Raw genomic sequence first — 18,998 nt, 5'->3', positions numbered from 1 at the left:
GGCTGATTTTTGGGGAAAAGATGCATGTGGTACAAGAGTTAATACAGTATTTCAAACCTCACTGAGCCAAGTGAGTAGTGCTATAGCAATGAACTAGTAGGAGGAACACTGGGGAAGTCCAATGATCAAAACACACATCTTAATTCACACTATATTAATTCAAGACTGAAGATGACACGACAAATAAATGTCGTCAAAAGGTAGTTAGAAAGGGGTTTATTGTAACATAATACATGTGAAATTGCAGATCAATTAAGAATTAATTAAATTAACTAGGAACATTCAAACTGCTCTTCTTCATGCCACTTCAGAGTATAGATAAATGCACATTTGCAGGCAACATAAAAAGGGAGGAGGAGCTGCTGCTGCTCAGGAGCACACAAACAGCTATTATGCTATAACTGTTAGATCTGCATGATCCTGGGGGATCCCAGAATAGAATCACAGGAAAAATAGGGCTGGGAGGGAATTGAGGAGGTCATCCAATTCAGCTCCCTGCTAAAGGTAGGATCATTTCAAGCTAAACCATTCCATTCAATTATTTGTTTAACCTGCTCTTAAAAAACTTCCAAGGATGGAAAATATCACAACCTTGCTAGGTATGTACAAATGTCCAACATAATCAAATAATTTAATATCTAACAAATTTCCCTTTGTAGCAATTTAAGAACAATATTTCTTATCCTGTCCCCTGCAGCCACAAAGACAAGTCTATCACCATCCACTTTACAGAAGAAATCTCAGGTATCTGAAGGCTTATCAAATCCTGCCTCAGTCTTCTCTTCTCCAAACTAAATAAACACAGTTTCTTCAAACTTTGTGTGTCATGTTTCTTAGACTACTAATCATTTTTGTTGCTCTACACTGGACTCTAATTTGTTCACACTGGTCTGGAAGCACACTGCCCAAAACTGGACACAGTCCTCCAGAAGAGGCCTCATCAGAGCTGAATACAGTAAAAGAATCACTTCCTTTCACTTCCAAGGGACACTCCTATTAGTACACCCCATTATACTATTAGCCTTTTTGCAACAAAACAAATTGTTCACTCTTATTCAGTGATCAACTAGAAAAGCTACATTCCTATAAAGTAATAACATTCAATTTGCAGTCTTGCCTAATTATATACTCTCTATTAGATAGCCCAGAAAGATGAATAAAATAGGACTCTTCTGGCATTTACTAAATGGCACATACCAAGCTAGAATTACACTAATACAAAAAAAAAATTAAGAGATTACTAGAATAGAAAAAACAAGCATTGAAAATGTAGGTGGTAACAAAATTGAAGGCTGCTGTGCAACTTTAAGTAACCCCTGTTAAGCATATGCAGTACGATGTTGTCATAAATTACTCAAACAGGCAGATCCAAGGGCCTTCAGTGGTGGAGTCACAACCTTTTTAATTCCTGGTCTACCCAAAGTTTAAAACCTACTGCCTAGCAGTGGTGGTAGTACTTCTATTCAGGCAGCAGTGAGGGAGTCAATTGACTTCCTAGCTCATTATGATTCACCAGACTCCTCCTAAACTCTTCAATCCATGGCTGCTAGTGACCTTCTCTCCTTTTTTTATAGTCTTGATGTTTTAATAATAAAGCTATCCTCTCTTCTGCAATTCTGTTGTCCATTAGCTGCTTCTAGTACAGTGTTTCCCAACCTTTTCCAGCCCAAGGCATACTTACATTAATGAAAATTTTCTGCAGCACACCTGTTAGGCCATTTCCCATTCTCATACCTATTGTAGCTCAGTGCCATGGCAAAATTCTGTGGCACACCTGTTCATTTCTGATGACACACTTCTGTGCCATGGCACACTGGTTGGGAAACACTGTCCTAATAGCATCGCTCCCATTTCACAGCCCAGCAGATTGCTTTTTAATAGGGCTGTGTGAAGCTTTGGTCGATGATTCAATTTGAAGGAGATTCAGCCCGATTTGACGGCCAAATCTCCGAATCGAATTGGGAGACTCACTAAAAGGTCTGAATTGCATCTGAAGCCTCTGAATCGATTTGGACAAAATTCAGAGAGATTCGGATCAGCCGGGGAGAGGCAAGCACAGTTGGGCAACTGCAGCTCCTCTGGCTGCGCCTGCCTCCCCCTAGGTGGGACAAACCCCCATGGCTGCCCTGCCCAACCTCATGCCCCACCCAGCCCAGCCTCCTGGCACTTAAAAAAATAAAACAAACAAACAAACAAATAAAAGCCCCGCACTCACCAGCTGCAGCAGCAGGCATAAGGGCCTCTGCGGGCTCGTGGCAGAGCCCCCTCGCGCAGCACAGTGACAGGTAGCGGGGATCGTCCCTCTGCTTGGCACCTGTGTTGCAGCTGCCGCACGGGTGCCATACGGGAGAGGGAGTGAGGTGATCCCTGATGCCACCTGCTATGTGGGGGGGCTCTGCCATGAGCCCTCAGAGGCGCTGATTGCCACTGCTGCAATTGGTGAGTGTGGGGCTTTTTTTGTTTTGTTTTGTTTTTTAAGTGCAGGGAGGCTGGGGCCAGGTGTGGGATCGGGCTGGGCAGGGCAGCCATGGGGGCTTCTCCCACGGCTCTCCCTACCCAGGGAGAGGCAGGCACAGCCAGAGGAGCCACAGGAGAACCTGCAGCTGCCCGACTGTACGTGCCTCTCCCCAGCCAATCCAAATCTCCAAATCAGCGCTGAATCTCTGATTCCGATTCGGCCAAATCGAATGGGGACAGTAGTTTGAATCACCGAATTGAATCACTGTCCTCTGAATCAGCCAAATCTGAATCTGAATTGAATACTTTCTTATTCGCACAGGCCTAGTTTTTAATTCTAGCTAAAAATATTAACTCAGGTATGGAAATAACTTTTAGCAAAGCATTAGACGCAATGTCAAGATGCTCAAGAAGGCTAGATTTTGTTTTATGAGTCTAAAAGAGATGTATATTCAATTCTAATGATTATGGGACTAATGAAACAACATCTTCTGATTATTGTTTACTGTGTTTTCATAAGCAACATGATATAGCAAGCTCATGCACATTCCAATAAAAGTATGTTTGGTTTGGCTTCAGTCTTGGAACCTCTGGAGAACCTGGACCTTTTCTATGGGGGAGAAGAGTTTTTCATTGTCTTTGATATAGCATCCCATCCCAGAAAATGCAAAAGTGAAGGAGAGAAAAGCTAGCCAGGGAGATTGAAGAGAAGGGGGATTATTGATGTCTTCTATATAGCACAATTTGAGCAAGTGAGACAGTAGAAGAGGCAGGATTTTAAACCAGATTCCTGCCAGTCTAATAATATTAGTTAAAATGGAATCTAATCCCATCTCTAATCTCAAGAAGGATGTGGGAGTTGAAGGAGGAAGACCCAAAAGAGTCCTGAGAAACTTATTCTGAGGTATGTCTACATTATTACTGGCAGCATAGCCCCATACAACAGAGCCATACAATCTTTAATTGAATAATACAGCTCCTGAGTCCCTAGCTTATTAGTAAAGCTTGTAATTATTTTTTTAATTGAGAAAAATGTGTTGTTATACATAATGATGTCCTACACCATCTGCATTCCCCTTTTCAATGTCCCAGATCCACCCATTCGCATACATGACTGCACACACTTCTTTCCCTCATAAAACCACTGCTTCATTCATGGCAACAAATAGATTGTAATCGCCTATACAGTAGCCACTCAATATTTTCTTTTATCTTCCCTGAACAGTGGGTGACCATACATCTTACTTACTGCATTCTTTTCATATTCCATTAATTTTCTCATGGGGTTTTCTATGGTGCTTATCACAGTAGCATCCGAGTGCTTCCCTAACATTAATTTATCATTATAAACATTCCAATGTGATGAGGTAATGACATCATTTCCATTTTAAAGAGGCAAGTGAAGGGAAAAGGAAAAGTTCAGAAGAGTCTACAAATTGTGAGTGCTCAATTTGAGATACTTAGGCCCTGCTTTTGCAGAGTGCCTCACATTATAAAGCTTTTTATATTTTCAAAGCAGGTCTCTCTCAGACTCCAACTGCAATTGTGAGTGTTCACCATTTCTACAAATCTCAGGCTGGGCTCCCAGAAAGTAAGAAATACAATTATTAACCTGAAGTAAGAAGTTGGGTTCAAATGACATACCCAGAGTTGCACATGAACTCAGGTTGTCCTGTTTATCCCAGGATGAAAGCAGGAACAGAATTCAGTTTTCCAAAACAGCATTCAACTGCCTTAACTATGAGACTTTTCCTGTGTCCTGCAATCCCCCGCCACCTCTTTGATTATGCACCTTTCCAATTCTGTGTTAAACTAGACCGACAGCCTCAATTTACTCCCCAAACAGATTCCACCCTTTTCAGCAAATGACATGGGTTCCAATTGGGGTGGGAGGAGGGGAGGGAGGGAGGAGGAAGCATACGATCATATAATTGGGTCTATATTGTAATGCATATGCATAAGTGCACTGAATTAACTTTTCACTGTCAACCTTTATTCTGGCTAGTCTTAAACTTTGAGCACTTGACTCTTGCAACCATAACATTTTTAATGGGGTTTAATCAATCTATTCATAGCTATGTGGTTGGAACCTTTAGATCCTTCACACAGACCTCTGATACTTAAGCTAACAGGGTATCTAATACCACTTCTACATGACCAGAAATAGAGGGAGATGAAGCAAATGCTGACAATGGAAAAAATAATGAAACTCAGGCATCTTGGCTTTCACTTTAGGCTTTGGAGAGTGTTTTGTGCCATTCTGCCCTTAGTCCCCTCACCCTAGCCTCTTCTACTCTTGTCCCCTTCTCTCAGCTGTAACTTGTCCATATTTTCTTAGTTTCTCATATAAATAGCAAAAGGTATATCCCTGAAACAAAGGCAATCCACCTGCCAAAATGTAAAGCCCTTGCTCCAATGCACAGAGGTGCTGCAGTTATTAACAAAACATTCATAAAAATGTTTTAATATGGGCAGAATTTTTTTTTCTAATGGCACTGATGGAAAGAGTTGAACCTTTTTTGCTGAAACTTTCCAAAAATACTCAGCTTGAAAAAGAGAGCCAGCATTGGAAATTTCTCCCTGGATTGTTAAGGTTTGTTAAAGTTATCACCAACAGAAACTTTTAACATGAAGTGTTTAAACACTCTTAAGTATAGGCATGGCTACACACACAAAGTTGGGGCTGCAGTATGGGAGGCAGGGGAGTTACTGTCACCAATAAGTTATTAGCTATATACATATTTTGATAGACCGCTCCTACAAAAGTTTGACAACCCCTGGCCTATATAAATTAAAATTTTGGCTGTCATCTGGTCTCTTTGCCTGGAAGGGCAGGAAAATTCCCTGACATGTTTATAATATGTCAACCATGTGTGGGGAACATTACAAACCATGTGTGGAGAACAGCAGATCTGCTTAAGCTTATACATTATCAGAAAATAATTTAGAGAAAATCATGACCTGCATAAAATTGGATTATTTTCTAATCAATTATTTCTGAATTGACAAAACACATTCCCCTCAGTAAGGGCTGTGAATGTGCAATACACAAAACTGCTGAAGTTACACAGGTGCAGGCAGCCCCTGAAAAAAGACTTTAAAAGAAAAAAAAACCAAAAAACCTTTTACATCCCTGTGCTGCCTTGCTTGCCTTCCCAGATTCTGTTTTAACAAACTTCAAAGTATTAGAACCTGGAGGTAGCAACTCCATTGATGGCTGAGCAGGCATTTTTATTGTATTTTCAAAAGGTTTATATCTCCAACAGAATCCTTCTGGCTGAATTTTTGCTTGCACTCAGTCTTTTTTTCTGAAAAGTTGGAAAGAAGCATGTTCAGTTATTTATTACAAGCTTTTTTCTCCTCCCTAAACTTGTGAATCCCAATATCTAATTCAAATCAAGCTGATGATAAGCAAATAGTGTTACTATTATGCTTGGGGAAAATTTGTGGTTGAAAAGTTTCAGTCAGAAAAGGGAGTTTTGCTGAAAAAAAATGTTAATGTTGCCAAAAGTGTTTCAATTATTCCAGTTGGGAGAACTGTAATAGATATTTTTTTTGAACAGATATCCTAATATTAGGTTGTTCCCAACTATAAATTTGAAATGAAAAAAATTGTTTCAACAAATCAGTTTAAGTTGATACAATTTTGATATTTCTAAACTTGAACTTCTGAAATGTTTGTTTTTGCAAAACATGTACTTTGGAACACAAGGTGAAGTCAAAATATTAGTTTCCCATAGAAGAAAATTATATTTAATCCAAGTTCCACAATCTTTGCCCATCCACTTCTTAATTTCATTTCCAGCTTCTATATCAAAAGTATTAGGCATCTGAAGTCCAATTTCATGGAAGCCTGGCAATCTTACTGAAACAACGTAAATCTCTGAAATGGATGTCCACATAAAAGGCTACACATTTGAACTGCATCTATATTGGCCAATGATTAAATGGGAGCAGATAAATTATTCTTACTCAATATAAATAGACCTTTTTGGTCAGTCACTAGGGCTAGGGACAGAAATTACACATAAACTGGTTTAAGTGATCAGAAACTGGTTTAAACCTGTAACAGAACAGAAGCTCAGTGCTCAAAATGGCTGAACCTGGTTTAAGATGAACCTGATTGAATGTAGTATCAGATTTAACTGATTTGGGTCAAACAAGTTCATGAAACTTCTGTTCTAGACCCCTTCCCTGTTCAAGTTAAATCGGTCCCCCAGCATGCCTTGCAGCCCTTGGCTGGGCTGGGCTGGGCTGTGCTGTCTGCTCCAGAGAGCAGGGCTGGCCCTGTCCCTCCAATCACTAGCTGGAGCAGTGAGGGCTGGATGACAAGGAGGTTGGGGGGAGGCAAGCCCAGCTGAGGATGCAGCCCAGTCTAGGGAGGGGTTGCTCCCCCTAGGCAAACCCCAGATGGGGCCTGGGGCCATGGAGGGGGACTAAATGCCCCTTCCCCCACTCAAATTTACTGCTGGCTGCAACTGTGGACTACAAATCTCAGAGGCACTTGGAAGCAGAAAGAGGAAGTGATGAGCAACCCTGAAGAGTCCTGCTGATGTAATTCTGGACTGCAAATCCTAGAGACCTTGAGGGCAGCAGGAAGAAGTAGTAAACACACAGCCAGAGAGCCATGCTATAGCACCCCCCTGGCTTCTGGCCTGAGCCACTGCAGGCATGTGGCTGCATTTCCTGACTCAAAGGTAAATGTTTGATCACTTCTGTTTCAATTTAATCTGTGCAGCTTAAACTAACCTGCAAAGACTGAATCAATTCAGCCTTGGGCTTTTTGACTGTCTGTACTTAGCCCAGTGGAGAAGCTTTCATTGCTACTGCTAGTTAGATGGCTTCAGGCTTCAATACTCTGCCATTTTTTATCTTTCCACCAAAACTCATATTTAAAAAGTACTATATTCCAAAAGGCCTAAAAGAAGACAGTGTGTATACAGAAGTCTCAAGAAAATTAAAAAGATAAATGGTTCAGAGAGCTAATAAAAAGACCAATCTCCTTATTTTTCAGAAAATATTTGATCTGTGAAAAACAAACAAACACTCTTATAATCAGGTCATTTAATGAAGCAAGATATGATGACCTCCTTTTATTTAAAACTATGTATCAGATTTATTACAAATAGAATGTATATTATAGTAATCTGATCTAAGAATTCCACTTAAAACAAGCCTATTAAAAAAAAAAAACACCTCTTACCTTTTTCTCCAATATTCGTCATTGTCACTGAAATAAAGAAAAGAAAAATCAAATGAAACAAATGATGTTCTAATATTTGAAAGCAGATAAAGTACTTAAAATATTCTAAACTTTAGTTTCCTACCATCGCAATCAAAGAAAACAAACATCAAAACTTTAAGCTTGATCACTAAACCAAGATTTTAATAAAATGTGTTTATATTGTTGATTTTCTGTGAGGAATAAAATGAACAATGCCAAATGTTTGAGTCCCATTCACATGAGTACTCCAATATACCATGCTCTTTCTCTTTATTAGGCATAATTGCACAAATGATTTCAACATTCTAGTACTTCAACCTCTTTCTTCAAGGAGAAGTAATTTATGTCAAGTAATCATAGTTCTTTAAGATTTGGTATCTACAGATACATTCCACTACTGCAAGGCGTGTCCATGTGCATAGAGCAAATTTTTATTTTCTTTTTGGCCTGCAGGGTCCATTGGCCTGTGGCTGCGCTCTAAAACCCACAGAAATAAAATGACAAAGTGGGGCCAGACATTATTTAGTTCCTTTACCAAATCAAAATTTGTATTTTTAAGGGCAAAAAAAAAAGGCAAGCATGTTCTAGAGTACATGCAGGCAACACAATAAATACAACCACATTTACTGAAAGGTTAAGTAACTTTTCTTTATTTAAATGATTATCTCCGTTGTCTATTTTTGGTCACTCTCAAAAGGCAACTCAGTGTTATGATGTGGGTCTTTGAAATGTATATATTTAAAAATATACTAATGTATATAAAACTCTGCCAGAACAGGAATCATACTGAGATACCTCCCTGAGAGAACAGTACTTTGTTAATATATTCACATAAATAAAAGTAGCCACTTAAATCTCATTTTGTTTAACTCAGTATCATACTATATCATGGAGTGAGAAACTATCAATGCAGAAACAGATGCAACTGATATCAACATTGAGGAAACTGATGTGAATATTGAAACCAGTTTTCAGCACAAAAAGTTTCATCAGCAATGCTGAACTTTCTGTTGACGTGACTATACACAGCCGTTCTTTCAACATTAGCAAAATGATGGAACAGAATTCTTTCAAGATACTAGATATACCACATACGTGTCTTATGTTACTGTCACGGCGGGGTCCTGCAGGAGGGCCGTGATCTCCTTAAGGCCCCCTCTCCGTGCCAAGTTGGCCCAAGGGCACCCTCTATATCTCGCCCGCCACGTCTTTGATGTTTAGGTAAAGTTGGGAGGCTGCCTCACGTCTCCTTGGGCACGGTTAGTTGGGACCTCTGTCCCCGTGCTTTCCCGGACTCAACGGGGGTCTCCCTGTATGATGGGTGCGTGCGTCCCAGGCACCCTAGCCTTATGGGCTACGCGTGGCTCCAACCACTCCTGATACCACGCCCCAAGCCTCGCAGATGGGATAGACGTTGGTCTGACTCTCTGTCTATATTCATGCCCATCTCTTGGGCCTTCTCTGTTGTGCTGCCCCCCTCCTGGGCTCCCCGAGCCCCCTTGGGGCCTTCCCTGTAATGTCGCCCCTCTCTGGGGCCTTCCCTATGAAGCCGCCCCTTTCCTGGGGACTTCTGCGCCCACTCTGGGACTTCCTGGTTGAACCACCTGTCTCTCGGGCCCACCGCACTGCTACCCCCTTTCTCCAGGGCTCACTGCACCACTACCCCCTCTCGCCGGGGTTCACCGCAGCACTCCGCCCTGCTCTGGGGTTTACCGTAGTACTAGGCCCTTCTTCAGGGGCTCACCATGCCCGCACTGGGGCTTCTCAATCACGCCCCCTCTCTGGGGCTTGTCACGCCTGCACTGGGCTTCTCAAAACGCCCTTCTCTAGGGCTGGGGTCTAAGCACCCCATAAGCTGAGCCCTCCTGGGTGCCGGGGTCCTCACACTCCTCTGTGAGGCCCCTTTAAGGATACTGCGCCCTCACTGGCACCGGGGTCCCCACGCCGCTGTGGGTTCCCCCTGAATACACTGCGCCCTCACTGGCGCTGGGGCCCCCACACCACTGTGGGTCCCTATGAGTATACTGCGCCCGCTCTGGCACTGGTGTCCTCACACTTCGTCGTGAGGCCCCAATGAGTACGCTGCGCCCTCCCTGGTGCCGAGGTCACCACGTCACTGGGGGTTCCCCCTGAGGCCTCCTCCAACCCCTTATAGCCTCACCCTAGCCACCGGTGTAATACATAACAACACAAACTCGAGCCTCCTGGCTATAACTCAAACACATGCACTCTGGCTATAACAACATTGCTCAATTCTGATCAAACTGTACTTGCTGTTAGGCTTCCCCTCGCATCCTAACTCCAGGAGCTCCTGCCCCTCTAGCTGCTGGCAGGGAACTGCCAGCCTGGCCTCAGCCCTGGGCTTTATGAGGGCCAGGCCCTGCCCCATACAGCCAGCTAACCGCTGTCAGGTGTGGGTCATTCGCTGCCTCCAGTTGCCCTGGCAACCCGCAGGTGGGCTCTTATTCCCTGCCAGGACTCTCTCCCTGGCAGTTTCCACTCTCTAGGAGCAGAGCACCGAGGTGCCCTGCGACAGTTACCCTTAAATAAGACTGATGAGATTTGTCTCTTTCTAAAAAGTCCCCTAAATTGTGCCAAATTCATATGCTCTCCAGAATCACGGTTCCGAATCTCTCTCTCTTTTAGATCAGGATTTGTGAGAAAAAGTTCTGGCCAAAAGAAAGGAAGAGCCAGGAATTCAAGTGCTAGTAGTGGCTAGAGGTTGTAGCTGTTTTGGAAGCATTCTTGAAGTTTGTTATGATCCAAATTAGTCTTGATTGCTTGCCTATATCAATGGCCAGCCTAACTGATTTGTCTAAGAAAAATAATTTGAAGTTAGCTTCTGACTTTGACAGCTTATTTTGGAAACAAATAGACCACTGGGTAATGACCTACTTACCCAAACAAAGTAGGCACTCAGAGTGGCCATCCTCAAAAGGAATGACCATCTTAAATGTGGAAGAATATTTAAAGGTGGGATTTTTGTTCAACTGAAAAAAACAAAAAACTGGTATTGGCACCTGAAAAACACCTAAAAAAAGAACCACAACTAAACCTAATATAAACACTGAAAAAACCCAAAACTACAATACCTGCCCAGCTCAACAAATACATGAGAACCAGAACTTGAATATGCCAGGGCACTAGGGGAAAGACACTGCTAACATTTCCTGCTCTCAGCCAGAGAGAGTAAAGAGGGAAGAGACAGTTGATCCACACTCTTCCTTTTCATGACATCAATGGGTGCATCCAGAGGAGTGCAGATGTTTGTTTCTCCAGGGACAAATAGCAACACCTTGTGCCACTGCTACTTGTCCCTGGGGAACACCCGTGCCATGTGCACTCTTGGCATGCAGCAGGTTACCCCATGTGGGGTAGGGGAGCAGCAGCCTTACCTGGGATCCTGGGGGCCTCCTGGGGCTGCAGCCATGGAGAAAGCCTGGCTGGCAGCTGGAGTATGACTCCAGCTAGCCAGGCTCTGGTTCTGGGCAGCGCATGCTGCTGCCATGTGTGTCACCCTGCTCTTTTCAGTGTGGGTTTTTTGACCCCGGGATCTCTCAGGGTCAAGAAACCCCCCACCCTGTGCTGCAAGCTAACAATGCAGGGAACACCTGCATGTGTGGTGTGTGGCGCGGCAAACGAGTTTGTGGTGCCACAAACTGGACATCCATGTTTATCTGGACGCAGCCAAATTGGGCAGGAGCGAGGGAGTCTAACAGCTCTTATGGCAAAAGCACAGGCCAAAGTGCACTGCTGGCCAAAAGATAGGGAGTGCATGCAACAAAAACAAGAGCTCTTCAACAACCATACAAAGATGACAATTTTTCAAAGGGATAAATAAGTTACCTACAATCAAGAGGTGTGAAACAATGCAGAAATTACCATATTAACTCAAATAGATTACCCTGATTATAAGATGACCCTCCCAATAATTACATTCTATACATGGAAAATGTAAATTTGTTATAATTCTCTTAAGCACAGAATCTAATAATTGGAGGTTTCCTTTGAATTTGGCCCTCCAACTGCTACATCAGGGAAGATAAATCTGGGGGGTCATGTAGTCCTTTGCTCTCTGCTTCCTCTCAACATTTTACTCTTGTAGCCTCTTCCTCCTCTTTACTGTCAGACCCTGCTCTCCCTGAGCACATGGAAGTGAGAAGCAAATTTGAAAACAATGAAAATTGCTTGGAAATTAAACATGGCTGTAGCAATTTGCATATAGTACCCATGCCTTTACTTTTTCCAAGATCGATGCATATTACCTTTTTTGAAACTGCTGTAAGTTTTAGCACAGGTACTCCATAAACACACTTCTGAACAGTACTTTGGTACCTACTTATATGCAGCACAAACTTTTTTTTATTTCAAGGACCAAAACAATTCCAGATTCAGTTGGGCAAAGCTAATAGTCAAGTTCCAAAATTCAACTGAATTTGAAGATTTGACTCAATCGTCAAATCTGCGTGGCTATCACCAAGCAAGTATCCTCCCTTTGAGATGCATTGGTTTGGATCTTTGGATACTCCACAAATCCAGGCAGGCATCCTATTTGCAACCCCAGCCCCAGAGACCTTGGGATTCATATGCCCTAGAAACTGAAAAAGGTCCTATCTCCAAGATGGAAGTGGTGACGGAGCACAGGGAACCCTCTGAGATGGAGAAAAGTGACAGGACTACTGGAAACAAGTAAGCACCAGCAGGCAACCTATATCCCGGCACCGAAAGAAAAAAGCACAAGGCCCAGAAAGACCCCAGCAGGCTGGCAAAAAGCCTGAACCTAAGCTCAGGCAAAGAATCAGAAACCAAAGAGTGAAAAAGGGAAGGTAGCAGCCACCCTACCCGCTGCACAGCCTTTGTAATGGGGATGACACCAAGCTGAGGGGAGTAGTAAATACGCTGGAGGGTAGGGTTAGGATTCAGAGTAATTAAGACAAATTGGAGGAGTGGGCCAAAAGAAATCTCATGAGGTTTAACAAGGACAAGTGCAAAGTCCTGCACTTAGAATGGAACAATCCCATGCGCTGGTACAGGCTTGGCCCAAACTGGCTAAGCAGCAGCTTTGCAGAAAAGGACCTGGAGGTTACACCGGACAACAAGCTGGATACAACTCAACATTGTGCCCTTGTTGCCAAGAAGGCTAACAGCCTACTGGGCTGGATTAGATTGAGGGAAGTGATTCTTCTCCTCTATTCGGCACTTCTTAGGTTACATCTGGAATACTGTGTCCAGTTTTGGGCCCCCCACTACAAAAAGGACATGGACAAGTTAGAGAGAGCTGACCGGAGAGCAAGAAAATAGTTAGAGGTCTGGGGCACATGACTTATGAGGAGAGACTGAAAGAAATGGGCTTATTTAGCCTGCAGAAGAGAAGATTGAGGGGGGATTTAACAGCAGTCTTTAACTACCAGAAAAGTGGTTACAAAGAGGATGGAGCTAGACTGTTCTCAGTGGTGACAGATGACAAAACAAAGAGCAAGGGTCTTAAGTTGCAGGAAGCAAAGTTTAGGTTGGACATTAGGAAAAACTCTATCACTAGGAGGGTGGTGAAGCACTGGAACGGGCTACCTAAAGAGGTGGTGGAATTTCCATCTTTGGAGGTTTTTAAGGCCCAGCTTGACAAAGTCCTAGCTGGAATGATCTAGTTGTAGATGGTCCTCCTTTGAGCAAGGGGTTGAACTACAGGACTCCTGATGTTCCTTCTAACCCTAATTTTCTATGATTTTATGATTCTTCATAGATTCATAGATGCTAGGGTCAGAAGGGACCTCAATAGATCATCGAGTCCGACCCCCTGCATAGGCAGGAAAGAGTGCTGGGTCTAGATGACCCCAGCTAGATGCCTATCTAACCTCCTCTTGAAGACCCCCAGGGTAGGGGAGAGCACCACCTCCCTTGGGAGCCCGTTCCAGACCTTGGCTACTCTAACTGTGAAGAAGTTCTTCCTAATGTCTAGTCTAAATCTGCTCTCTGCTAGCTTGTGGCCATTATTTCTTGTAACCCCCCGGGGTACCTTGGTGAATAAAACCTCACCAATTCCCTTCTGTGCCCCCATGATGAACTTATAGGCAGGCACAAGGTCGCCTCTCAACCTTCTCTTGCGGAGGCTGAAGAGGTCCAGCTGCTCCAGTATCTCCTCATAGGGCTTGGCCTGCAAGCCCATAACCATACGAGTGGCCCTTCTCTGGACCCTCTCCAGGTTATCTACATCCCTCTTGAAGTGCGGCGCCCAAAATTGCATGCAGTATTCCAACTGCGGTCTGACCAGCACCCGATAGAGGGGAAGTATCACCTCCTTGGATCTCTTCGTCATGCATCTGCTGATGCACAATAAAGTGCCATTAGCCTTTCTGATGGCTTCGTCACACTGCCGACTCATGTTCATCTTGGAGTCCACTAGGACTCCAAGATCCCTTTCCACTTCTGTTCCACCAAGCAGGTGATTCCCTAGGCAGTAGGTATGCTGGACATTTTTCCTCCCTAGGTGCAGCACTTTGCATTTCTCCTTGTTGAATTGCATTCTATTGTTTTCCGCCCACATGTCCAGGTCTGCTTGTAGTTGTTCCCTGCCCTCCAGCATGTCCACTTCTCCCCACAGTTTTGTGTCATCTGCAAACTTGGACAGAGTACACTTCACTGCCTCGTCCAAGTCGCTGATGAAGATATTGAAGCGTATCGGTCCAAGGACTGAGCCCTGCGGGACCCCACTGCCCACACCCTTCCAAGTCGATACAGATCCATCCACTACGACTCTCTGGGTGCGACCCTCTAGCCAATTCACTACCCACTGGACCGTGTAGTCATCCAAGGCACAGCCTCTTCACTTGTTCACCAGTATGGTGTGGGATACCGTATCGAAGGCTTTCTTGAAGTCTAAGTATACGACATCAACCCCTACTCCTGCGTCCAGGTGTTTTGTAACCTGGTCATAAAAAGAGACTAGATTAGTGAGGCATGATCTACCTGCTACGAACCCGTGCTGGTTCCCCCTCAGCATAATTCTGTTATACAAGTAGAATCGGTGAATGCGAGAAGCCTAGTAAAGAAGGAAAAATGAAACACCATTCAACAATATTGGGACCAGCTACAAGCAGACATCATTTGCCTCCAGGAGTATGGCTTGCCCAGCTCCAAAAACTATGTTTTGAGAGATGCTGGTCACATGGTCTGACCACACAGAACAGAGGAGCCAACAACAGGGCAGCCTGTGTCACAATCCTCCTGAAAAGAGACAAGAGAATGCCCCTTGCAACACAAATAAATTGTTGCAGGCAGATTAATACAAGCCACCTTCCAAACAGATGAAGGGAAATTTGACCTGCTGAATGTTTACACCTTGGCCAACAAGGAAGCAAGTTTCGCCTTCCTAGAAAATATGGCTGTGACAAAGCCCAGTACCCGACCAGTGGTGATCACAGGAGTTTTCAGCTGCATCATTGATGAGGGAAACAGAGCAAGCAGAACCCAAAAGATGGGCTTGGTAAGATCCTCCAGGCTGCTGAAGCAGCTTGTCAGCAACCACAGCCTGGTGGACATGCGAAAAGTAGCCAGGGCCCCAGGAGAAACTTCACCTGGGTAGACCTCACTAGGAAAACTAAGTCACAAACAGACTTTGTTTTCCTCTCCAAGGGGTGGAAAGCAGGGAAAGCTAGATCCATAGTCATCTGATTCTTGGACCACTTCCTCCCAAGAGTACAGGCAGAGGGGTGTGGAAGCTAAACCTGAGTCTCCTGGAAGATGAAAAGGCCCAGCAGCCCTTCAAGCAATGCTCCCCTGGGTGGACAACCCTCAGAGCCAGGTACTGGAACCACACAGAGTGGTGGACCAGCATCAAGGATAGGACAAAGGCTGCAACATATGCCCAGGTATACAGAGTGGCAACAGGGGCCAAATTCAACATGGCCAAGGGCACCTGCATGGCCTTGGGCAAACTTGGAGACCTATCTACCCTGAGGGTCTCTGTCCTCTGCAAGGGAGCAAAGATCCTTGGGGTGTTTTTTGACTCAGAGTGGAAAGGACAAAATGTGTGAAAAGATTGAGGCCTCAGTCAGAGAGCAACTGGCATTGTGGCTGTAACAGGAGCTCAAGTCAAAACCCCATTACTAGGCAGACCCAGGCCCCAGGTAGCCGGAGGGGCCAGGACCACAGCGGTGGAGGGTTTAGCTCACAGGTAAAGATAAGAGTAATTAGGGACACAGCCGTGCTTAAAAGGCAAGACAGGAGAACCTGTACTCTGCCCGTAGGGCACCAGAGAAAAGGAAATCCCCTTCCAGCCCCATTCCTGATCAGCCACTCTGCTGCTTCATGCCACAAGCTTTCTGCCTAATCTGCTGCTCTGCCTTCTGCCCCCTGCCCTATCTGCCACTGTCCTACCTGTCCCCTCCCCAGTTTTCTATGTGACACCCACAAAAACTATGCATGCTACTTATGGCCTGCTTGCCATGAACTTGATACCCCAGTATAGAATATCCAATTTCCTGTTTTCTTCTTTATTTTATTCACTTTTAAAATCAAAAGTCTATTAGAAATTAAAAGTAAAGAATTCCCTGCAAAATCAAAAATGATATTTAAAGCATCTTATAACTAAATCCAATGTGGGAATGTGAGAAAAGCTATTTGGAATGAGTTCCAAACCTAATGAATATTACTATAAAAAGAAGATACTAAATGAAAAAGTCCAAATATTTAATTGTCTCTAAGTTAATTCACAAAACGTGCACATATTGTATTTCCATGGTAGCTTTGAAACTGTAAAATGTTTATAGTACATTCAAATAATTTTATCTCCTCTCTCTACTCATATAGAAATTCTTTGCACCTAGTAACATAACACTGTCCTACTGGCATTTACATTAATCCCATTACATTGTTTGCACTACATTTTTCTAAGTGACTCCTCTTGCTGAACAGGGCAATTTATTTGTGTTGAGTTAGCATTAGCAAGTCAATTAAAATAATATGTTAGAAAAAAAATCACATTTTCAGGGCAAGATGAATATATATTAATAAGAACATTATGTTGAACCAAAGTAAGTAATTGCAAATAGCCATTAATATTTGAAGGCTCTTTGGTAGTGAGTTTTTAACCTCAGTCTTAGTCTTGGTGCTATCTGCAACATAATACCTACAACCATGTATGTATCTAGCTTAGGTTCTCTTCCCCCTTTGTGGAACTATTACACTGATAGAAAGAGAAGACTAGACTGCTTAAGAAATGAACATATTTGAAAATTCTCTCATTATACGCTTATGTTTTTACAGCTGTAATCTACTGTGGGTACAAGTAATGGAACTTAGATGTCAAGCTAATCGTTCTGTACACAGAAATTCAATATAAATGCTTATAAATGTACTCATGTGTGCCTACAATTCTGCCTGAAAATGACAGCCAGCACAAAATCTGAGCAATGCTGAGGTCTCTAAGATTTACCACAAAACAAGTTAATGGCCTAATTTTCAAAAGTGCTAATCACACACAAGTTCCTAATGAAGGATTGTGAGTGCTCAGCACCTGCTGCACATCACAATTTCAGTTGCTAGCTGAAGGCCAAACAGCAAATTAGAGGCAGACTCAGGTTTAGACTTTGAGACATCCTGGCTTCAAGTCTCAAAGCTATTACAACTTATTTTATAACCTGCTTAAAGTTTTTGTTAGCTTTGGGGAACTTGGTATCAAAAGCGATTACTATTTTAACAGAATTGCAAATCACTACATTTGTTACATTTATTCAGAATTATTTATTACCCAATATGTTATGAATTGGGTAGATTAGTATTTAAAAACCAAAGTACGTGTATCCCCCCAGTTGACAACCCCTGGACTAGGATCTATTATCAGATTCCTGTTCCTATGATGCACCAAGTCTCCCTTCTTGCTGAGTGCCTAAAACATTATATGCAATTGCAAGAAGCAATGCATATTTTTGCTAATATCTTTTATTGGACCAACTGCATACTGGGGAGGGAGATGTCAGACAAGCTTTTGCGTACAAAGTCCCCTTCCTCAGGTCTGGGGAAGAAGAATCAGCCTAAGCTATATACAATACTAGATAAAACAATTACATTTTAATTGTATTACATAAGTGAAAACAGCCACTTAGAAAAGTAAAAGAATGCTGCAAAGATGCTGAAGCAAATAGTTTCCCAGAAGTAGCTACAAAACTAAAGAAAAGCTGAACTGGTAACCTAACTGTGTAAGACAATTCAAAAGGGAAGAAGGTCATTATTACCTGCAAATAGGTTAGAGAGGTCAGCAGAGAAAGCAGGGAGACCGTAATGAGCCATAAAAACCAATGTTTGTGTTTAGTCCATGGCTTTTAGCGCCCAGTAAAATTCTGAATAAAAATACAGCTTCGGTCACCCAAATTCAAGAAAGAATTTGAGCTGGAAGAGATGCAGAGAAAGGCTACTAGGATGAGCAAGGGAACTGAATTTTTAGCCTGAGAGTAGACTAAAAAGGCTTTTACTTGTTTTATGTAACTAAATACAAGTTGAGAAGAGATCCTAGTGCCCTCAGGAAAAAGGAATAAGGGAGAAGAGTTACTTAAGCTAAATGAAAATTTTAGCCCCAAAACAAAAACTAACTGCTTTTAAGATGGAACTTGAGAGATATGTATGAGGGATTATATAAACACAGTTGCCTGTGACAGCACGGAACTGGACTTAAAGATCCAAGAGGCTGCTTCCATTCTTATGCTCCTGACCAGTCACTGGACATTGTCATAAGAGTTGTGTGGCTCAGGTGCATCCAATTGTAGCCAGTAGGTTAGAAAATTTATCACTAATAAGTCTAGTAAGCAATGGAGTGTATGAATGTGGTGTATATGATTAACAAAGAAGAAGCAGATGATATGAAGAAAACAGAACAGCTGATAAAGGAGAAGTTGTAGTGTCAGCAAATAAAAGCAGACCATTGAAGGCCAAATGCCTATGCAACATCCTTGGCAGGAAGACCAATTCATGCTGGCCAGAAAAGAGGAGCCTTTCTATGTGATAACCAAACAGCGCATGCCTTGGAGAGAGAAACCTTGTTCAGAAACATAAACTGTATAAAAGAGGGCAAGAGAAAGGATGACAAGAACCTGCCTCACCACAGGAGCCGGTGCCTGTGTATAGCAGGTCGGATACCCCGCTCCGTCAACAGATAGGAACTGGCCATCCCTATCTGCAACGCTCTTGGGATCGATTATGTAAGCGTGTCACTTGCAAGAGTGTATATATGTGTAAGTGTGTGTATACAACGGTAACGCAATTTCTAATAAGCTAATGGTCTCTAATAAGTGTAGAACTCCCTGGTACCCTTAGCAATAAACTACCC

At 43.1% G+C, this 18,998-nt stretch overlaps 1 protein-coding gene across 1 annotated transcript in view; it reads right to left on the bottom strand.

Moving 5' to 3' along the window:
* Positions 1 to 18,998, bottom strand: part of ZDHHC2 (zinc finger DHHC-type palmitoyltransferase 2) — a 77,065-nt gene that overhangs the window by 44,987 nt on the left and 13,080 nt on the right. The window contains exon 2 of the mRNA XM_014594970.3: positions 7,661 to 7,687. Coding sequence (XP_014450456.2) covers positions 7,661 to 7,687 — 27 coding nt within the window. The remainder of the gene's footprint in view (positions 1 to 7,660; positions 7,688 to 18,998) is intronic.

The sequence above is a fragment of the Alligator mississippiensis genome, chromosome 2, assembly GCF_030867095.1.
Source record: "Alligator mississippiensis isolate rAllMis1 chromosome 2, rAllMis1, whole genome shotgun sequence".
NCBI classification, from domain to species: domain Eukaryota; kingdom Metazoa; phylum Chordata; order Crocodylia; family Alligatoridae; genus Alligator; species Alligator mississippiensis.
The sequence above is the reverse complement of the archived record's forward strand: the minus strand, read 5'-3'. Positions and strand labels throughout refer to the sequence as shown.